The 23,697-nt window shown below is 36.4% G+C and overlaps 1 protein-coding gene across 7 annotated transcripts; it reads right to left on the bottom strand.

Annotated features, from left to right (window-relative positions):
* Positions 1-197: 197 nt before the first annotated feature.
* slc16a1a (solute carrier family 16 member 1a) lies at positions 198-23,691 on the bottom strand. 7 transcript variants are annotated; one of them, XM_024271276.2, is made up of 9 exons: positions 20,753-23,691; positions 20,378-20,470; positions 7,288-7,425; positions 7,116-7,162; positions 6,810-6,871; positions 5,173-5,406; positions 2,658-2,801; positions 1,157-1,930; positions 198-1,060 (listed from the first exon to the last, which is right to left on the bottom strand). In XM_024271276.2, exons 6-9 carry the CDS (start codon positions 5,387-5,389, stop codon positions 834-836), a joined length of 1,362 nt encoding a protein of 453 aa, XP_024127044.1. In that variant the 5' UTR covers positions 5,390-5,406; positions 6,810-6,871; positions 7,116-7,162; positions 7,288-7,425; positions 20,378-20,470; positions 20,753-23,691; the 3' UTR covers positions 198-833. The 7 variants fall into 7 exon arrangements, with proteins under 7 accessions (XP_024127044.1, XP_024127040.1, XP_024127045.1 ...); XM_024271272.2 differs by lacking the exon at positions 6,810-6,871; XM_024271277.2 differs by lacking the exon at positions 7,288-7,425.
* Positions 23,692-23,697: the final 6 nt, after the last annotated feature.

Below are 23,697 nucleotides of genomic sequence, written 5' to 3'. Positions count from 1 at the left end.
CAACTGACTGACTGACAGACTAACCGCATGTATTGCTGAATGAATAAATAAATTTAAAAAAGCAAATACGTAAAATTACTGCCACGTTTGAGGCACTTTTACAGTCAATCAAATCTTTTTAGAAATTCACCAAGTAGCCTATGCCTTGAAGCACAAACATGAACATTTTCAAATATCAAAAAAGAAAGCAAGAGTCATTATTTAATGGCAGTTTATTTAACACTTTGAGGTGTTCCTTTACAGATGAAAAAAAAGCAATGGTTAAAACGATTTTAACGTTGTTAGGAGATCAAAATGTTAATAAATTTCTTAATTATACATATAAAAAAGTATTAGTCGGATTGGCTATTCTCTTGTTGTGCGGTCTTCTCTAAACTTTTTAGCTATGTTGTCAGTTTCATCAAACATATTCAAAGGTTAAATTGGATACACAAAATACACAATTCCAGGTTAATATATATATATATATATATATATATATATATATATATATATATATATATATATATATATAAGCTGTATACATACGTTTGAGACGGAAGCTTTAATAAAACATTTTGAAAAAGAAACTTATGTGCATAATTTTATTTCAATGATGAACAGTTTTTGTATATAAGCTAAAAACAAAGCTGTTCATTTATGTTTTATATATAAAGGTTAGGAAAGTAAGACAAAAATGTTTTTTAACAGAGTTTGATTGATATTAGAAGCATGCAACACTAAAACACGGTCAAATGTAAAACCTGTCACTGAAGTATACAAATTCTTTTTATTTTCTTCGTAATATTATGAATTACTTTGCTCAAAGATGAAAGCTGACTGGGTACAGAACACTAGACGGTGTCTTCTTTGCTCCGAGCCTCTGCCACTGCTTTGTCCCCACTGGAACTTTGTCCTCTATTTCCCACCCTGGGCCTCCTCTCCTCCTCTTTTTTCTCCTTGGCCAACAACCGATAGTTAAGTCCCATTCCAGCAAACAGGAAAACACTGGCGACAATGAGGATGATCCCGCAGCCCTGGTATGTGTACCTGTAATGATGGTAGACGTCTTTGAACTTTCCTGAAAACAGAAAAAAAGTCAAAGGTTCAGACAGCTTGATTGCGTTCAACCTTATCCTTTCAGCAAATGTATGAAACTGAATGATGAGAAACTCACCCAGTAGTGGAGGCCCTAACAGTACTGGACCGCATTCCACAATGGTGACCAACCCAACAGCACTTGAGAATCGTTGGGCTCCCACAAGATCCATCAAAGTCTCAAACAACACTGAGCTCAGCCAGCCAAAAGCAAATCCAAAGAAAATGGCATAAATAACAAAGCCTGTATAGTCAACTGATATCGGAGCCAAAACATGACAGATGCCATTGAGCAGTGCAGAGGCAGCAAAGAAGTATTGGATTCTGGGCCGAACCCACTTGGTACTGGCCACAAAGCCCATTGAAGGACGGGCAAACATGTCAACAAAAGCCAGCACAGAGAGTAAAAAAGCTGCCTTCTCCTTTGGGATTTCTTCACTCTTGGCATAATTAGAGAGGAACACTAGTGGTGCAAACAAGCCAAAGAACATTACAAAGTTGCCCACAATGTAGAGCAAAAACCCACGGTGCTTAAACAAAGTGAGGTCAATGAAGCTGTTAATGGTCTGCGATACAGTCTTTCTCTCAGTGGTCTTCTCTGCTGGTTTAGGTTTTGGCCCAATGGGTCGCATGAGCGAGCCTGCAACACAGCAGTTCAGAAGCAGCCCTCCGAGAATCATGAAACTTCCTCTCCAACCAAACTGGTCAAAGAACCAGGTGTTAAGAGGAGCCAAGGTGGAGAGAAAGACGGGACTTCCAGCCATGGCAATCCCATTAGCAATGGGACGCCTCTTGTAGAAATATTTTCCAATCATAGTGAGAGCAGGGTTCAGGTTGAAAGCCAGCCCCAAACCTTGAAGAATAGAAAAAGATAAATAAATAATCAACAGTAAAAATTAATTGTGCTTTAACAAGGGTCTGCAACCTGGAAAAGAAAGTAAAAAAAAGAATTTTTTTTTTAGTTTTGGCTTCAGTATGTTAAGTTTTGTTGTGGTTATTATTATAATAATTTTAAAGGTTATATTCTTATCTTCTGCTGCACTACAGTGTATAGTTCCTGTTCAGAGCCAACGTTCTTAATATGATTGCATCTACATGTGTAGACTTTTATTAAATATATTGTATTTTTAAACCAATGTGGTCATGTTTTATTTTTGATAGTTTGAATTGACTGCTTCACATTTTTAATTCAAGTAAACCAATCTAATGTGATACAGGTTGTATCTTATTTTGAAAGGAACTTGTGTGTGCTGACGGCAAAAGTAAAAGAAATAAAAGATTGCTATATATAGAAAAATATAACACTGTTATAAATGTATTATTACAAGTATTTGAAAGCTCCAGTTTGTAAATAAATGGTCACAAAAATATAAAGAGTATTTTCCATAAGGGGAAGTGGGAATTTATAGATTTCACTGGGTTTTGGCCAGTAAAAAACTTGGCCAAATGGCTCTTAGTGTCAAAGGTTGCAGACTCGTGTTCTGGAAACTGCCAATGTCTTTTTGAACTGATGGTCACATTTGCTTAAGTAAATATTTAACAAACTAAAAAATATATTTAAATGATCAAAATGTACATACCTCCTATCACACCGATGCAGAAGTATAAGGCTTGAACAGAGTTGCAGAAAGAGGCAGCAACAAGTCCCACTCCAGAGAGTAATCCTCCAGCCATCATAACAGGACGACTCCCATACTTGTTAACCAAGATGCTGCTGATAGGGCCTATAGTACAATAAACAATTAAATAAATAAATAACAAGATAAAATATGCAGTTTCTGCTTCCTAAAAGGTGACCACTGCTTTGTGCACACTTTCAACTTTAACCACCAGGGGGCTCTGGTGCCACAGCTGTGCCAGAGCACATTCAAACAACTTCTGCAATCATTTTGTGTCAGTACTGCAGTGCAGTGGATGCGTTTTCATGCTATTAATAATTCTATCTGTCAGAAAACCCACAAACACTGCAATGAAAAAATCATTTGTTCAGCCTGAGATTCATAAAAATTGACAGAAAAATAATTTGTTTGGAAAATCCTTTCAAATGGAGTCCAAATGTATTTCAAATTATTAATGGACGTTTCTCTGGTCAGACATGTAAACGTGGGGGTGTGTTTTATATTTGTGTGTGGTGTAGCGTTAGAGGCGGGGGGACAACATAGTTTGCATGGAAAAAAATGGAAATCTTGTTTTGGCAGGTTTGGCACCTGGTACTTATTTCAGAAGAAAAAGGCTGAATGAAAAAGGAATAAATCAACTTATTAAGATGCATGAATACTGGATCTTGCATTAGTTCAAGAAAATTACTCTGACTTGCAGACAAATGACTAAGATGCATGCAGAGTTCAGGTCCCAAAGCACTGTCTCCATCTACAGCTTATAACAACCAGTCTAAATGAGTATGAGGATCCACATGGAAGACACTTTTGCCTTCCTGCCAAATCTCTGTGGTCCCCAATGAACCTAAATGGAAACTGACAGCTTTTGTTTAGAGGTTGTCCAGACTCATTTGCCAGCACAGCGCAAGAAAAAGGGGTTTTAAATTGTAATGCAGGCTGTCTCAACGCACACAATGAGTTCTTTCCTTCTATTTTGCAGAGGGTTACTTTATATATAAAGGTTGGAGGCAAACCAGTGTAGAATATTATGAGTGTAATGAATCAAAAATTGAAGGAGTTCAGAGGTATGCAACAGTAGGCTGCTAATGAACTTCACTTGTGCTCAGAATGTTTAAAACACAAATGAGAGGAGACTGTCACAGTACTGACAAACATTTCCTAGTTTTTATTCTCATTCTTTCAGAAGAAATTCACCTGGCGACATATTTCAGAGCCCGCGATTATACTCATTTTCACATCCATCAAACCAATCAGTGAGCCTTATGCCAAGTATGAGACTGCAGAAGACAAGTGAATTTCATGAGCAAACAAAAAAGGAGATTCCATAAAAGGATTCGGTGTTTGCTTCTCTGTAAGGGCATAGGTGAACGTTAATGACAAAACTAGGTCAAAGTTTATCTTCTTAAAACCCTCCTTTAGAAGGGTACATTTGAGTGTAACAAAACAAACTTGCTTTAATTAAAATCTTACCTTGGATCCATTTGATATGGATTACAGTTTTGTAATTCACATCAAAAAGTTAAAATTGAGGTCAAAAAGTCTTGAAGGGAAACCCACTGACCTCCTTTTACAGCATGCATGTCACTCAGCAGCTACTTGTTAGGGGAATGTGCTGCTGAACAATAAGCAGCATTGATTCCTTTAAGGGGAACATGACCCTTCCGTCAAGCAGTAATGAGGGTTCGGCTTGAATAGGATGTTTTACATGCTTTGGCAGTGTAATGCTACTGGAAGTAAATAGGCACGTGCAAGTTTTGTTTTCCTGGGATTTATGCAGCATGAAGGAGCTGTTTATGATCAACTTCATATGTGCAATTCAGCAGATCTAATACCATACCATTTTTGTTCTGTGCCTTCAAATATTTGTTTTTTGCAGATATAATGTTTGCTTTTCAGCAAACATTTTGACTATTAAAGAGAGATGTTTCGTTTTTGGGACAAAAACATTTTAAATGCATTGCTACTATTATTTAAGCTCTATTCAAGCACATGAATGGATGTTTATTATTATCCGATTGACTTAAGCCATGTCATATCACTCATTTTTTCAGTGCAGGAACACCACCCAACTCCCCGCTGTTGTTCAACTTTCAAAGCACCAGGGGAATAATCTATGCGCTCACAAAGGCAAAACCTATTTGTGCACTCCTGTGAGAGATTATGTTGCAACAGCACTTCAATAGAAGAGTTACAGTATTATTCTATCTCAGTTTGAAAGTTTATTAATTGAGCATGCACTCTCACTGTGAGGATCAGTGGCTTCTTTGTAGACAAAACAAGAGGGAGATGCTTCTGAGTACGGCTGTATTTTAGCGGAAGACAAAGGATTGACTTCTAACCGAACACAGCGGGAATAAATCTTTTATGGTCATGCTAAGAGCCAGAAATTGATTCTATCTACAAATCTTCCTCAAGTGCTAAATGTCAAATGTTACTAAACCTCGCTCCCTCTATGGTAGTTTGGAGTTCAGCTCACCTCCGCCATACATGACTGCTAGCATGATAGATGAGATCCATGACACTTGGCTGCTTGTCACGTCGAAGATCACCTCGATTTCTTTGAAGAAGACAGTGATGGACTTGGGGAAGGCATAAGAGAAGCCGATAGAAATGAAGGCCCCGACCACCACCATCCATCCCCAGCCACCTTCTGGTGGAGTGTAGCCTTCGGGACCACCAACGGCACACGGCATTTTCCCTCAGTTAAAATCTGTCAATGGCAGATAAAGATGACAAAAAAGCTTAGATGCTTTCATTGTTTTTAGCTCACAAATAAAATTTTCAAAATAAAACCTATAATAACATTCTAAATCAAACCTAAGACAGTTACATAGGCCAAGTTACCTTATTATTATTAGAATATTTATGGTTTTATGGATTTCTAGTTTTGCTTTTCCTTTTTACTGATATTTATTGACTTATTTAGCTCCCACTGTTTATCTTGGACCTAATAACTATAGCCCAACAGAGTCAACAGAGTTAAAAACCATGCTGCCACCATTTTCCAAAGCAACATATGGATTACTATTACAGTTGGAGCCAATAAAAATTGCACCCTTAATCAAGCAGTTGGCAAACAGGATGCTCAAGCCAAGGGAGCCACAACCACCATACCATCAAGCACCCTAAATGCATTGTTTTTGCAGTGAACAATAGTTAAAATAACCCGGTTGGTGATAATATCGTGCTTTAAATCCAAGCAGAACTTGACTGCCTTGAAGAGTTGGCATAGAGCTCTGAAAACTTATTGGACAAGCCAGTTCTGTGCAGCAAGTAGTGCATATTTAATGTGGGTTAAAGACCTTTGGTTATTAGGTTGGGATTTTAGCTGCTGCTGTGCAGCTGTAAATGCATCCCTGCCTTATTCTAAAGATACTAAACACAGTAAAAAAGAAATAACAACTGTGTCTTTATGGGTCACGCTGGACAGCTAAGTATTCACATGGGTGAAACTGTAAAATATTATGTAATGCATAAAAAAGGTTGTATTGTAAAATTCTTTTTATTTGTAAGACTAGCTGTGTATTAATACTGATTGCATTATTATTATTATTGTATTACTATTAAGAAAAAGTAACAGAACATTTTTTCTCACATTTAAAAAAATTGCAGTTGGTTTTATAGATTTTCCAAGATCATAGAATATGTTTTTATAGCAACACAAGAGGGACAGTTCACAGCATTTTGATGGTGTAAAATCAAACAACTTAAACCAGCACAATCCAGACCCATTTCCAACTCCCCCAGAACCATCTTTCCCAATCTCTCTTGTGCTAGAGACATGGTGTGTTACCTATATATTGAAAGAATAAGGTTTTATAAGTTTGCACAATAGATAAATGAACACATTTTAACAGACTGAGCTCCAGCTAACAAAGAAAAAAATGTCAAAAGTGATGCATAAAACCCACATTTTTAGCCAAAGATTCAATCCTCCAGAGCAAAGTAAGGAGGAAGAGTTTAGTTAAAACAATAGAGTTGATTCATTCAGGCCAGTTAGAGGAATGAAATATAAGACCAATCTGCAGAAGCATGTAACCCGTCATACTGTACAGGTCTAAATAAAGCACTTAAAGTGGGCGGCCTAAAAGTGCCTCTTGACAGCACACATACCAGAATCAAGCAGGGTCAGATGAAAAGAGAACACAGGCAGCGGCATAAAGACGATTTTGTGTCTGAGGATAAAAAGGTTAAGATGTCTGAATAATCTCAGTAACTCAAGACCCACTGTTATCAGGGAGCTCTTTGTGGTTTCAGGCAAGAATGTTCCTTTTTTTATCAAAATGATTGGACAGGGAAAAAAAAGTAATTAATTCAAAAATAAATATAAAAAATACCTTTTTTTTAATTTTACTGTTAAAGTAAAAAAAAAAAAAAAAACTACAAGCCAGGTATCTCACCTGACAGAAAGTATCTTACCTTGGCAAAAGCTCCAGGACCAGGATGCTGTAGCTGCTTTGTTTTTTCTGTGAAATTAAAAAAATCCAGTTAATTGCAAAACAAAGTTAGTTAATCTGAATGTTTTAAATATTTGTCACATGGCAACAATATAAAACGCAAATAGATCACTGGAAACATTTCTTCAAATAACCTGCACGTCTCTGTCTAAGGTGTCAGTCCAGAAGTTGGATGGAGCTCCTGAGCTCTGTTTCCACTGAGTACAGTAAGGCTGAACAGTCGACTTCATTCACTTTCCAGATCAAACAGCTGGATGACCTGGACACAATGGCTACAAGGTGGAGTCGGTCAAGTTCTTATTGGCTGTAGTATTCGGAGTGCCAAGCCCCTTACAAAGCTTTCTCCTCCCATCTATCATGTGCTTTGCTCAAAAACAAGCTCAGAGGGGTTTGTGGCATAACATGACAACGAGGGAGTCTGCACTTCACGAGAAAACAGGTTTTCTTAGATACTGATTTGTGATTCTGGTCATATTAGTTTATAAATTAGAGCCTCACCTTTCTCTTTTCTTAAACAAAAAAAAAAACATATGAAAATAAAACTTCTGTTCTATTCTATTCTATTCTACTCTAATAATATGTAATAATTCTTTCAGGTTAGTGACCATTAGCTTTCTAAAACAATTAGAAAAAACACTAAATATTAGTTTTATGACATGTTAAGATCAACATTTTTGCAGATATTTTTTTTAAGATCTCAAAGAAAAAACAAGTTAATGATGAAAATTCAGGGGGAACCCACAGAGCTGCATCTTATCCTTGACAAAATTCAAAAACGTATTCATTTGTAGTAGCAGCTGTATCAATTTGTTTAATTATATAATGATAGTAATTTGATACCAGAGGGTTATAAATGAATACAGTCAGAGACTGGTGGAATGTCAAGCTGTCTGAATAAAATATTACTGCTGTGGAAGTAAAAAAAAAAAAAAATCTTCTTTTAATGCTAAATTGTAACACTTTAACCTCTCATCAGAGGGAATGCTCTGAGGTCCAGAGTCTGAGCCATTAGGAACCACAGTTCTTTAAAAAATGAAGGGTTATCAAAGTAAGGATGAACTGATTAGACCACGAATGAAGGCCGGCTTTTTTATTGTTAATTAGGCTGGAATAGCATCCCTACATGCTACTATCAAAACGTACTTGGAAAACAGGAAACATTTTGTGTCATTTGGTAACTTCAAACCAGAGCCAACAGACATAACATGAGGAGTACCCCAAGGCTCCATCCTGGGACCACTTCTATTTACATTTACATGCTCCCACTGGTCCAGGTTATAAAGAACAACATTATTTACCATAGCTACGCAGATGATACACAGATATATATTACACTGACACCAGGAGACCGAGGCCCTGGACAGGCTCTTGGTAAATGCATTGAGGACATTAAAGACTGGATGTGCCACAACTTAAAAAAAACAAAAACAAAACTGGGGTTATTGTCTTTGGGGCTAAAGAAAAAAAGGTTAGATTTCACTACAGAGCTTCAATCTATTAATCTAAAAATGACCAACCAGGCCACAAACTTGGGTGTAGTGATAGACACAGACCTAAATTTTGATAAACATATTAAGGCAGGGCTGCACGGTGGCGCAGTGGTTAGCGCTCTTGCCTCACAGCGAGAAGGCCCCGGTTCGAATCCCAGCTGGGACCTTTCTGTGTGGAGTTTGCATGTTCTCCCCGTGCATGCGTGGGTTTTCACCGGGGACTCCGGCTTCCTCCCACCGTCCAAAAACATGCTTCATAGGTTAATTGGTGACTCTAAATTGTCCCTAGGTGTGGATGTGTGTGTGATTGAGGCCCTGCGACAGACTGGCGACCTGTCCAGGGTGTACCCCGCCTTCGCCCGTCAGTAGCTGGGATAGGCTCCAGCACCCCCACGACCCCGAAAGGGACAAAGCGTTCAAGAAAATGGATGGATGGATATTAAGGCAGTCTCAAAATACGCCTACTATCATCTCAAAAATATCTCTATGATCAAAGATCTAAAGTCTAATCAGGACCTGGAGAAACTAGTGCATGCTTTCATCTTTAGTCGACTTGATTACTGTAACAGTGTTTTTACAGGACTACCAAAAAGAACCATCAGGAAACTGCAGCTTATTCAGAACTCTGCTGCTTGGGTTCTCACAAGGACCAAGAAAGTAGACCACATCAGTCTAGTTCTGAGGTCTTTCTGTTACTGGTTTATAAAGCCTTGAATGGTTTTGCACCAAAGTACACGACTGACCTCTTGACCCAGTATACACTAGGCAGACCACTCCGGTCATCTGGATCCGGTCTTTTATCAGTTCCTAGATTAAAAACTAAACATGGAGAAGCTGCATTCAGCTTCTATGCTCCACAGATCTGGAACAGACTTCCAAAAAACCTTAGATCATCTGAAACCCTCAGTTTATTGTATTTATTTATTTAAATCCAGGATAAAGACCCACCTGCTCACAGCTGCAACTAGTATGTATTCAAAAGTTTACATCTGCACTGTTTATTTTTAAATTAGCTTCTTTTTAACTCTTTTTAAATCTTATTTTAATGAGCACACCTTTACTATTTCTTTTGATTGTTTATTTTAATGTTTTATGTAAAACACTTGGAATTGTCTCTGTACATGAAATGTGCTATAAACAGACTTGTCTTGTCTTACTAATCAAAGTATGCATCATCAAAATATATATTCTTTAATCTTTTCTTTTTTGTCACCATGGACATTTTTAGGAAACTGCATTATTTTCAAACGCACTGCTTTTACAATATCAACTCAGACCCAATCGAGAGAAGGCAGTACAGCTTAATTGTTCATTTTTAGCTCTGTGACCAGCAGCTAAATAAACTTTGCACCACTTTGTGTTTCTAGCAGACTGAATGCAATATACATTGGCCCACAAATCTAACACTCACAGGTCAGAAGTCAGTCAGCAATTACCTTTAGCAGGAAAAATTGAGTGGAGCAATTCTTGGCCTGGTGAACTGCGAGAGAGCAGCGTTTTCATACGGGTCAAGGGGAGGGCATAATGGCAAAAGAAGCCAATTAGCTCACACATACAAGTTACAGTGACCAAGCTTGCACCCAGACAACGTGTAAAAAGGTCTTCCTGCTGCTACATCACATCACCCCACACAGTTTTAACACAAAATTAACTTTTTTTTTTTTTTTTTACTCGGAAAGATAAAAATAGAACTAAACAACATTTTCTGCAGACAAACACTACAGGTGCTGAGACACTCACTGCTGGATGTCACTGTGTGATTGTGACGCACTGATGCCAATAACTCGCTTGGTATATTTATGGAGATCCTAATTACATAAGCATTTGCCAAAACATGCAAACACAAGTGTGTTATTCTTCTCTTTAATCGTTTCTCTATATTGCTGCATAGCCAAAAAACATAACAAAACACACAAACAAACAACAAAGGCTGCCAAAAAAAACAGTGCCTGTTAAAATGATGGGAAGTTGCACCTCCTTCACTGACAAATATCACATGAGTCACATGAGCTTTGTTTTGATCTCTTCTTTGTCTAAAGGCTTCCCCTCTCCCATTAAACACGCACACATACAAACGCATGCACAGACTATATTGTCTGTTGTAGAGAACTTCAAGCACTTCTTTGTACTGAGAAATAATATACAATACCCCCTGGGGGCTGAATTCCAGGTCACCATATATTCCGAATGCAGGGCACAAACAAGACCTTGGATCTACTTCCACCCAAATTATTTTTTTTCCCTGTGTCAGCCTGACTAACAATAATATTTTAAGAGCTTATTCAAACACAGTTTTCAAAATTTACTGTTTAAAAAGTTGTGTTTCATTCAAAATGAAAGCCAACACCTTCATGTTTGTTGGTTTGCATCATGCTTGAATGAAGCTTTTCAATTGGGATGCAGAAGCAGCCTCCAGCTGCTAATGAAAGTAATGGTGTAAAACAAGTGACTGGAATTTGTTTGGTCTTCCCGTGCATGCATAATTCCAACATAATAAATTGGATGTTGGATAACTAGACTGAAGCACCTTTAGTTTAATCTGTTTTCATTAAATCTTGGATTGAGGTAGCTCTGGAATATTTTACTGAATCATGCATTTTTCCTATCAATCATTTTAACAAAACATTTTCTAATCTACAGTCTTCATGTATATAGATAGATGTACAACAATGACAACAATACGTTTTTCTAAAACAGACTAGATGCTTTCTTATAGCTGGTTAAAATGCTATTTCAAAGGGTGTAACGATTCGTATTAATAACAATTCAATTCATATCATATCTGGTGGTTGCCGATACGATTCAGTCGATTCAATCTAATTCACCAACCTAAAATCGATCCAGTACATCTTTAGCCTAAGCTTCAAACAGTGTGACTCAGAAATAAATACCCGGTACAGAACAGTGCAGTAAAGTTTTCCAGTCCTTATTGTTCTTGGAAGATAATCAAGTATAAACAAGTACAAACATAAAAGTGATCAAAATTCACATTTTACTTTCATAAAGTTCAGACCACTGATGTTTTTGCCCATCAAAATAATACAAAACAGAACAGAACATTATTAGGACATGGTCACGTCTTTGAAAGATTCAGTGTTTCAACTCATTTGACTGTAATGGTGGATTTATCACTGTTTGCTGCCATCATGGGTCTTGTCCACTATAATGTCACTGTCATATTTATGTTAAAGTAAAATAAATCTACTTTGCCTCAATCCAAATGGACTCCAATATCAATATATTTGAATTGTATTGTACAATTGTATTGTATTTTTTCATTTACTTTTTCTTTGCCTTCAAAATTTGGTTTCATTTTAAATCTCATCTTATTTGTTTACCACTTTTGGATGGATTAATATGAAAAAAAAAGAGTGAATTGATTGTTATTTGGTTTTGAAGATTTATTGTCTACCTCCAAAATAAAACATCCTAGAATGGTATTAGAAATTGTGCAACTAGAATCATTTCCCGACTAAATGCAACAAAGCAGAGAAATTATTAGATTAATCAATTTATTTTCCTACGATCCAACCATATCGATCGTAAATCGAATTGACCTATTACATTATAAATACTGGTTGTTTCCGTTTGCTTAGACTTTTTGATCCATTTTGCTTTAGCCTTTCAAAAGATTCAAAAACAAGTTGTTATGGTTAGACAGAGGAAACTGATTTACTGTAGTGGGCAACCCTTGAGGGAAAAAGCTGAAAAGAAGAAAAAAAGAAAGAAGAAGTTGTTATGCCATATAACCTTTTTCAGAAAAATGTAAGGATTCACCTTGAGTAGATGACACTGTTCTATCGTTCCTTTATTCTTACATTTCTTTAAGAGTGTACAGGGTCACTCAATGGTTTACCTTTCTCCTTGAAGAGCCAAGCTTCAGGTTTTGATACATTCATATAATTGATACTACTTGAGTTCAGACTTTCTAGAGTTTAATAAAAGCTCAGTTTTTCTGTCTTTTTCTAACATCTGATTTGAGATAAATCAGGTCCATAGCCAGAGGCTTCATAACCACAATATGTCAAATTCATGATTCCCTGAAATCATAGATTAAAGCTGAAGGACTTAAAATAAAATCCCATCCTTTGACCAATAAAATACATTATATAACTAATCCATGCTGATAAACTAAGAAGTTGCACCACAATATACCAAAATGTGTGCAATATTGTAGAAATTACAGAGCGAACACACGTAGGAATGTGTTTTTTGCGATAATAACAGTTGCACTGATATGTTTGTTTATATCCTAATTGCATTCTTTCATGTTTTCTATTGTTATGATGCCTTTAAAGTTGCTTGCCTATGATCAAGTGTGGACCTCAGCAGATTTCCTGACTGACTCAATCGTCTTAAAGGGGGATTATTCACCAAATCCAAAATTAAACAATTTAAAATTTTATCAAACTTTTCCCAAAGAACAGAAAGTGTAACATATTTAAATATACACTAATGTTTTGTTGTTTAAAAATGTGTTTTTTGTGTGTGTGGATATTTCGCATACATCAAAAACTCAGCAGAGCAGGTCACTGTGTAAACAGATAAAGTGTCTGTGGTGGGGCATGTTCCGTCACTGCAGGGGTCGCATTGTTTGTTGAAGCAGTGTTTTAGGAAGTGATGTGGGGACCTCTGCAACACATCAAGCAGAATGAAAGTCCTCACTGACGTCTGTTTCCTGTGCTTTTCATGTCGCCGTTAAATTATTGGGACTTGTCCGTGAACATTGTATTCTCAAACCTTTTATTTTTATTCAAACCATTTCAGGCTGTCCCATAAATTATCTGAGAGCAATGGTTTAAAATTTTCAACATAATAACACATTTTCTTTATTAACAATACAAGCAGTGGACTTTAATAGCAGTAAAATATGGTGGTTGTTACATTCAAATGTGTATTGTAGTGTAAAATGATTAACTGCTTGTGCTAGCAGTGCACATAAAAATCTTTGTTTAATACAAACAACATATAAACAAAAAAAAGTGAACATGTAATCTGTTCAATCATTGCAGCAAATGTAGGAGAGTTTAGGAACTCATTGGAGACTGACTGAATGGAATGTTTTGCTTTGTGAGTTGCTATGGTGCAACAAAATTAACAAGGATCACTAGTTATGATGATGTAAACTTTCTGCAAGAATTTCAAACACTAAAGATGAAACCATTTGTAGGGTCAAAAAATAAAAATGTAAATAATTAATTATTAGGTTGTGCAAAAGTTATTTCTATTTATTGCAGACAGGTCCAAATGTTTATTGGAAAAGGAGTGCTTGGTCTGTTTTTTAAAGCTGCTGTTTTTTTTTTCATACAAAATTTTTTTATAAAATCTTGCCAAGTTAATTAAAACATTAATTTCTAAATTACATTATTTTGAGCTGGCTTAATTCAAACAATCAAAGCAAAAGAAATACTAAAGAAGACAACCCCCCCTCCCCTCCCAAAATAAAAAACAATAAAAACCAACAAAGGATTACATTGATATATATCACCAACTTTGGACCTTTAGTCGTGAATTAATTGCGAAATAAAAAACAAAAATAAATGCACACATCTATACTAGGGGTCGGTATCACCAATGATTTCCAGAATTGATTTGTTTCGATTCACCAGAGCCTTGGTTAATTAGTTTATCATTTTTTTCTTTATTCTTTCAATGCACTCAATTCAGTTCGATTTAATTAAATTTTTAGTTTACATGGTTTACACAGTTTACACTAATAATCGATATATGTTTTGAAGATAATCATATTATTTTGGTAGAATTCACAAACTGTCAAATTTATTAGCAAAATTAGAATGAGATTGTTAATAGCATACAGTGTTATGTGGATTCTCAAACAGAGAAGCTCCAACAATTGTTTTGCCTCTCCTGGAGGGCATTTTGGTTTGGCCACCAGGTGATATTCACATTATAGCATTACATCTTATTTCAAAAGAAGCAGAGAGTATGAGAAAAATAACAGTTTTTTTTAGACCACATATGGTTACTTGAAAAAAATCCTCAAAAGAGATGCCTGTGAGTATATAAATATGTTTATTTAGTCCGCATAGTCCACCGAACGTTAGCATTAGCCATCCTAAGGGATGTTATATGCTAGCATCAAGCTACCAGACATTAGCTTTATGCTTTAGATCGATTTCTACTTTTATGGATTGATTATTGATCTATTAGGTTTAGATCGATTTTATCCACCCAGCCCTAATATGTACAAACACTCATACATGGTAAATGGTTTATATTTATATAGACACAATGGAACCCGCGGACAAACCCACCTGGAGCCCAAAGGTAAACTAAATGGGGCCCAGATTGAAATGTCCCCTGGGTCTCTCCATCGTTATGTTCATGTTTTTGGTTACCGTATTTTCCATTTTTTTTCATAGATTGAATGTCCCTGCGACTTATACTCCAGTGCGACTTATATACGAATTTTTAATGAGATGAGATATGGACCGTAAGTCTAGAGTGCCCTCTTATGGTGATCTATGCAATTACTTTATTTACTTTAGTTATTCAGACGTGACACAGAGGACGAAGAATTTAAGGGATTTAGTGATATGGAGTGAAATTGCGTGCAATTGATTACAGTAAAGATACAAAGTTGATGAGTTCTTGAGGCTATAGTTAAATAAAACTGTTATGTTATATAAATGCTACACCTTTTCGTTTTTTTCATGATGCTAATATGTGAATATGTGTTGACACATATTCAGCCTGTTTTCTATTCACTTATGAATGTTATAACTTACCTTCTAGGATGATTTAATATCGTTTTTTTCAATCAGTTTGTAAAATAAATTACTTGAAAAAAATGCGACTTATACTCCAGTGCGACTTATGTATGGTTTTTTCTTCTTCATTATGCATTTTTTGGCCCCTGCGACTTATACTCCGGTGCGACTTATAGTCCGAAAAATACGGTAATTAATTAAGTTACATTTTTAAAACTTGTGTATATTTCTGTGTCTGATAGCAAGTGTGTCATTTCAAAGGCATGTTTTATTACTATATAGTTGATCAAATGTGCTTTTCTTCATTGGTGCTGTTTACTCGAAGGACAAGATCACTCTTGATATTGAAGCATACACATACTTTTATGAGTCTTCCTCACATGAATTAGTTTAAAATAGGTTAAGTAAAGTTAAACAGTAAAAAAAACCCACATCAAACTAAGGCTATTGTAGACACAACCATGTTTTAATGGTTTTGTCCAATCAAAAAAAAAAAGTTTACTTTAGTTCTTTTCGATTATTAAAGTGCTAACGTTTTGCTGGCTTTATTTTCATCACATTGCCTGATGACTTCTGTGCTGCAGGTAGTTCGTTTTGAGGATGATATGATTGGAGCACAGAGTGGAGTAGGTGACTGCAGAGGTGGATGCGAGGCAGACCAGCAGTAACAGTAGAGCCTGTCTGCTGCTGCTTTGTCCAACCCCTCTGAGGAATTGACCTTGAGAGGAATATGGAAAATTGACAGGGGGGAGCAATAATAAGGGCCAGCTATATATCAAGGACGCAATTTGGAACGCTTTATCCAATGAGGGTCAACTCTTTTTGGGGTGTCATAGATCAGAGTTTTCAAGCTTGAGCACACAGTCGTGTGAAAAGGTTAGGATAGATCGTTTTTTGAATGAGTGAGTCGATGATCAAGCTCCCACAAATCATTCACGCAACACATACAACAGCGGGGTGGCCAAGAGGAATTGTAATGGGGAAAATGTGCATCAGCAGATTCATCTTGGCCTATCATTGGCCTTGCTTCTCTGGATCTGATCCAACTCAAATCTGCTTTCAGAGGCAATTTCACCGTGTTCCTCTCAATTGCTTTACATATTAAGGACATAGAGCTGGTGATTATCTGGGGGATCTGGGCATTAACGTCATTATTATTGCCAGTAGTAAAACTGAATACCCCTCATTTGTGACCAAAGCATATTTCTCACATGTATAGAAAAGACATTAGATTTCCGTGCCGAATCCGTCATGGTACAATGACAAGACTGTGTCTGTAATTTTGCAGATGCTTTTATTGAATGTCTGACCTTATCTATTACTGCATCTAGTTTGAATCAGTCTCTCTGCACCTCTGGGTCTGTCCAGATGGCAGGTCTACCAAGTGATAAAATTTAAAAGGCAAGAGCACCATTACACCCCGAGACCATTTGGCTCAGGAGCCTGCATCGGTCGAGCTCAGAACAGCCACAACATTTGATTTCCCTTCATTATTTTGCTCTCCTGTGTGGCAAACAGAATCATCCCACTTCAGATGCTGCAATTATTATGCAGTGGGGCTGGAGCAGGGAAGCAACTTTTGTGTGGCGTCTTTGTGGAAAAGCTCTTCAAATAAGGCCAAAAATCTTCTATGAAGAAAACTAAAAAGAGTTGATCTATATATTGTATTTTCTACACTATTAGGTGCACTTAAAAGCCTGATTTTTTTCCAATACATGACAGTGCCTCAGTGTGCCTTATAAGGTATACTGTATCTAGATACATTTTCTGATGTTGGCCGAGTGTTATAATGAAAATGTTAACCCAGCTAACGTCGCTGTGTTGTGTTTTTTTGTTTTGTTTGTTTGTTTGTTTTTTGTTACAAATTACTAGTAAGGTTTCTGGGACTCAAAACTAAAGACGGGTATAATTTATTAGTTCCCAGTGGAATTTGATCCACAGACCAGTCCCGGTCCGTGGCCTGGTGGTTGGGTACTAAAGTATTTCTGCACCATCTGTATGTTTTATATGTTTTAAAAACAAATTCAAAACACTAAATGTCAATTTATTGCTGTGTTAACACGGCTTAAGGGCCAGTTATAGCACAGTAGACCATTTTTTTTCTAACCTGCAGACACTTATTAAAATATCCATATTACCATATTTGATTTACTTAGGAGTCCAATAATCTGTCTTTTAATAAGATAAAATCTCCAGATTGAAGATTTCAACGCTTTTTGTGGAATGCAGCATTTCATCTGAAAATAAAATGTAAATAAACTAAATGATTGTTTACAATTCATTCAGATATTATTTACACAATTATCACAATACGTTCCAACCTATAAAATTTGTAACTTTATTAAGAGCACAAATCAAATGGTTAAAACATAAGCTTAATTTTACTTTTGGTTTAAATATATTCAAGTAAAACCAACTTATAGCTTATTGGGGTCCATTTAATTTAGATAGATACACACAATCAAAGGACAAACGTGAATCAAAGTCAGAAAATGTCCTTTTCAACAGCAAAAATTACCATGGGGGTCAAATGTGAAATGTATGCAGTGTGATTTAAGGCTTCCTGATGAAAGTCAACAGGGTTGTTGCCGTATGCAATCACAAAACAGATACACAGTTGACGATGCATTTTTGTGTGTTATCTATGCCATGCTCATTTTCTGCTTGAGAAAGTTTGGGAAATTAACTTTGAATTGCTCTATGCAAAGTGGCTGCACTTTCCATTCACACGGTTAGACAGAGAATCGTTGTGCATCGCAGGTATGTATAGTTTTCAGCCAGTCTTACTGTTGAAAAGAAAACATTCAACTCATGCTCTCATTACTGATTAGAGTGGAGTATAGGAATTTCACCCGGCAGCTTATTTCCATGAATGAGAAAAAAAGTGAACATTTGCTTGAAAATTATGGCCTTTTAAAGAAATATGTTCAATTTACATTTCAATCTTGACCTCTCTTTTGCTTGAATGTTTATTTCTTACTGAAAGCAGCACAGTTGCTTCTTAAATAAAGAGTGCAAGTGGAACATAATGTATGAAATTGTTAAAAAATGAAACTAATGTGCTTAACTTGCTAGAAAGATGGTTTAGAGTCAATGTAGAAACCATGGAATTTCTGAGAAGAAATGTTTAAGTTACTAAATTGTTATTTGGATAGGAAGTGGGTGCGTGGAAAAACAGTTGAAAGAACCTCCAAAGACAAATGTTTCATCTGGTTTCCCCAGCTCCAAACAGCACAGAAAGAATTACTAAAATTGTCTTTACACTGACTTTATGAGAACTACATCAAAAAGCTAAATCATATGGAAACACCTTAATCTTTTTTTAAATTACTTAGAGTATAAAGTTACCTAGTTTGTCAAGCTCACTGCTATATAATAATAATTAAAAAAATATAAATTGTATTAAATGTAGCACATTTCAAGAAAAAATACTACGACTGACAGCAACAAAATCAAAAGTCAAAATACAAACTTCAAAATAGAATAATACAAAAAACTTTAAAGTAAACAGTAGCAAGGCAACAATGAAACCCATCAACCATGACAGCAAGTGCTGGATGGCTGGTCAAGCTGCAGTCCATGCAATATTCATCAGAGAAAGGACACTGGACCACAGCTCATGGCCTAAGGATATGCTTGAAAAAGGAGAAAAAATGATAAAGAAAAAGAGCAATGGCAACAACAACAATGACTTCAACAAATCGGTAGTAAAATCCTCGAACGCTTCTCAGCTCCTCCAGTGTGTTTTTGTGGATTTGTGGTGGTTTCTGCATAAGGCTCGGAGGCTTTAGAGAAGCTGCTCTCTCACCTTGTAATGCCACAGTTCCATCCAGGGAACAAGACAGGAGGATTGTGGGGGGAAATAATAACTTCTAGTATTGTCCTGTATACTAAATACTGTATTTTGATAAGTCACAATGATTTACTTTAAACATTAGTGGAACAAAATGTCATGTGTTCTGTTAGAGTGAATTGAACCTTTATTATAGTGGATAATCTGTTGTGAATTGTAGGTAGAGTGGCAAAAGGTTTTTTTTGTTATGTTTTTTGCAGTCTGTTTGGTCTTCTTCTATTCCTTTCGGCTTTTTCTTTCAGGGGTCGCCACAATAAATCAGCTTCCTCCATCAAACATCATAGTCCATGGTGATTCCTGTCTAACCTCCTCAGTCAGTCTGTCCATCACCATTGCAAACAGGAAGGGGGTCAAAGCTGATCTTTGATGTACTCCTACCTCCACCTTGAACTCTTTTGTCACCCTACAGAACACCTCACCACTGTCTTACAGCCCTCATACATGTCCTGCACTGCTCTATCATATTTCTCTGTCACTCCAGACTTCCTCATACAATACCATAGTTCCTCTCTGGGCACTCTGTCATAAGCTTTCTCCATATCCACATAGACACAGCTCTCTGACCTTCTTTGCACTTATCTATCAACATCTTCAAAGCAAATGTTGCATCTGTAGTGTTTTTTCTTGGCATGAAACCATACTGCTGCTCACAAATGTTCACTTCTAGCTTTAAATACTCTCCCATAACTTCACCTTATGGCTCAGCTTGCTATAATTTAAAAAATGTCATATCAAAATAGGGATGAAAACCATCCACTTAAGGTTCTTCTCCCTACAATATAAAACCCCCTTTTTAAGACAAACCTGTATACATATTGTGTCTGCTGTGAGTTGTATCAAATGTACATATTACAAACTAAAAAACTTCTAAGAGACTCCCAGACCCATGAATTCCAGTTCATTTAAAAATGAAAATGAGAAAATAAAAGCTTAAGCTATTAACAATATTTTACACCACCCTGTTACCATTGAGTGTCAATGAGATGCTTCCACTATAAAAATATGTGGTCTCATGTCAAAAGTGTTTGATTGGCAGATTCAATCCAACCTGCTCTCAACCACTAGGGCTGCAGACTTCAAACAAGTTCACCCCGATACGCGAGAATGGATGCCATAGAAATAATGACTCAAACCGATTCAATCCACTCACTACTTGCTGACGTCTGGCTCCAACATGGTAGTGTCCAAATCATGGAAAGAATGGCGACTGAATTTACTTCATTTTGTCCCACTGAACCATTTTCTGTGGATGAAATAACACCACTCAGTTGGAGAAGACGTGAACTGTCATACAGAAGCGAGAAGGTGTGTATGACCAACACAGCATAAAAAAAACCTAAACTTGGAACCAAAGAATTAAAGAAACTGGATAAGCACCCAAACTAACAGAATGGTGCAATATTTCTGTTACCCAGAAATTCCTTTTCTGAAATACCCACAATTTTTTCAAAGCCAAGACAGAAAGGCTAGATGGGATTCACAGTAAAAAAAAAAAGGAGGTGGAGTTTCAGCAGGGCGCTGTTACCTCTTTTAAACCTTCAGAAAACTTCTCTCATTGGCCGTGTTGAGGGTAGCCTCAGTCAGAATTGGAGGGAACGTGGGCAGGCGGCATGCAGAACCTTGTTGGGCCTCCTGCAGGTGAAACACATATCTATACACAAATACATACACACACATAAAAGGGAGATCTCCAGGGCTCTAATATCAATAAGAGTGATGAAAATTTTCTAGCTTCTGTCGGAGGGAAGAGTGGAAAAAAATGTACTTATTTAGGGGTAACTTAACTATTTTATTAGGCTCAAACTTGTGCATAATCATGGTCATATTTTTTTTGTTTACTAATCTGCTCTGTTAAATCACCCATTTTTAAAATATTGAGAATATTCAGTTCAGACTTAGTTTTCTGCTCTTTTGTATCTTATGTGATAGATTATCAAAAGAATTAATGTTTGTTTCTATTCTTACTCTTCTTAACAAACAAAGAGGGGTGCTGCCACCAGACCCCAACGTGAGTAAAAAGCCCTCACACTTACAGTTTTTTAATTAGAACCAAAAAGTCATTCACATGTTATAACTACCTGTTCTAAAGGCTTGAACTTAGGTACATCACTTCAATTATATATATAAAAAAATAGCTATTTTATACCATTGCTTTAATCTAAGTCTGCATTTACTGACCTGGTTTTGGGTGTAACACAATACAAGAGTAATGCATTTTAGTTTTTGCTATTAAAGAACAGTTGTTCACCTTTCAGCTTATCCCATTAGGGGTCGCCACAGCGAAACAGCTCTATTCGTAAAGCACAGGGGAACTCAGTTGGTCAGTAGCGTCAAGGGTCTCGCCCAAGGACCCTCACTGGATGAAGCTCAATGCACGCTCCGGGAATTGAACCCAGGTTTCCTGCGTGGCAGCCCCCACTGAACCACCCAACCACTTGTTGTTACAGTGTTAGACCATATATCTCCAACTTTCTGAGGCATCAAGTGCATGGGATATTTACCAATGAAAATAAAAGTATTTTTTTACTTACTGTTTTACTTTGTGTCCGGTATGGGATTTATAAGATCCTAATGCAGGAGGCAAAGAGCATGTTGACCAAAAAACAACATTTGTAGAGGAACAAAATTTGGAAATTCCAAACTTCTGTGTGACAAACAGAAAAAAATTGTCTGAGCAAAAGATGGAGGAAAAAAAGATTTTGCATTTAACAAATGAAGTCATGGACCTAAAAAGTCAGAAGATATTCAGCTCAGAGATAACCATGGATTATGGCTATGGCTTATAATCTATAGGGATCATTGCAGAGAGAGTAAAGTTGGAACAAAAACAGCAAGTAAGCACAAAACATTAAACAATTATAATTATGACAATTGGAACTTTTAAAATTGTAATAAAAACAAAACTAAAGATGACGTAAATGACAGAAGTTTATTAAAGCTATTGACGTTCTGCACCTTTAGTGGATTGACTTTCACTTTCCTTTATTTTATTTTATTGTTTTTGACCAGGGGTGTCAAACTCAATCGCACAGGGGGCCAAAATCCAAAACAAACAAGAATAGGATAAACTTTTACTGAACACACTAAAACAAATTTTTTAAAACTTAAAAAAAAAATACTTTTTAAAGTGGACCAAACTTCTGGGCCCGATACTGGTACCCTAACCCTAGCCTGGTCTGCGTCTGGTATCTCTTTCTGAACCAGTTCTGCATCTGGAACCAGTACTTATCCCCGTCCGGTACCGTGTGTGATACTCGTCCCACGTTCTCTGTTAACAAAAAGACTATTTATGAATCGACCATCTTTGCTCCTCTCTCTTTAAATGCATTCTCTGGCTTACCTGAAATATAAAGAAATAAATGTTAGAACCACATATGTACGGAATATATTATGTCATCTATATATGGAGACAGTCCATGAAAAAAGCAATGGAACAAAAGCAGCTTCATGGCTGAACTGTATATGCGAAGAAACTCATCTGTATCATGAACACCAGAGGGCCACAAGTGTCATTTAAAGCAGCGGATGTCTGTATCCAAGCAGGAGAGAGGCGCTAGGCAAAAAGGGGATGAAATATTCATCAGTCGCTCTTCCTTGACAATGAATCTACATGACAATGGTCTCACTTTTAAACGTCTCAGGTGCACAAATCTAACGGGGAACTTACCTTACATAATTTCTGCTTGTTTCATTCGGTGCTCAAGTGCCAAGGCAAAGAAGACACTTGATATTCAACAGTGTCATTAAATAAGAGGTTAGTGAGTAACTCTGATAAGAGCATTGTCCTTGAAAAAGACTTGCTCACAAAGATGAAACACATTGTATGTAAATAAGGAAAAAGCAGCTCATGAATGTTTAATTTTTAGGCAATAAAGCACAGAGGACGAATAAAAAAATCTTTAAGTGAGATATTCTTTATGGAAATTGGGATAAAAGCTTTTCTGTTTCATCATATTGTCTAGAAAGCCCAGCATTCTTCTATTTAAATGTCAGGTCTGCGGGTACATATCAACTTCTGCTTTTCACAGCTTGATGAAGTCAGGTATAGAGGAGTGACTTTAGTTGATAGGATTTTAATCAGATAATATCAGTGTGTGAAACTAAAGACTATTTTGGAGGACTTTTTATACAGTTTCAACTCATTTTTTAAACTATTCCTCTGAACGGTTGATGTTGTTTTTACTTTGTAGACTTTTACTTTGTAAAATCCCCACAGCTGGATACCTAAAACTTGTAAAAAATTGAATGATATACTGTATTTTTTGGATTATAAGTTATGATTTTTTTTTCGCACACTTTTCTTTTTTTACACTTCTGGAGCAAAAGGTTTATGAACAGATTTTTGGACAAAGTATCACGTAAAGGGAAATTTGACACATTAACTGTGTTTAGTGTGAACAACATACTATTAAACTGGGTGGATTTCATTAAAAGTTTCTCCCAAAAGTGTTACTTACTGTATATACATTT

The sequence above is a fragment of the Oryzias melastigma genome, linkage group LG5, assembly GCF_002922805.2.
Source record: "Oryzias melastigma strain HK-1 linkage group LG5, ASM292280v2, whole genome shotgun sequence".
NCBI classification, from domain to species: Eukaryota; Metazoa; Chordata; class Actinopteri; order Beloniformes; family Adrianichthyidae; genus Oryzias; species Oryzias melastigma.
This window is presented reverse-complemented; position numbering and strand designations above follow the sequence as displayed.

Excerpts from the sequence above, each read along its gene's own strand:
- slc16a1a (XM_024271276.2), bottom strand. The coding sequence starts at position 5,389 with ATGCCGTGTGCCGTTGGTGGTCCCGAAGGCTACACTCCACCAGAAGGT. Across the intron at positions 1,931-2,657 it reads CTGCATCGGTGTGATAGGAG|GTTTGGGGCTGGCTTTCAAC; the intron begins GTATGTACATTT and ends CTATTCTTCAAG. Across the intron at positions 1,061-1,156 it reads GTTAGGGCCTCCACTACTGG|GAAAGTTCAAAGACGTCTAC; the intron begins GTGAGTTTCTCA and ends TTCTGTTTTCAG.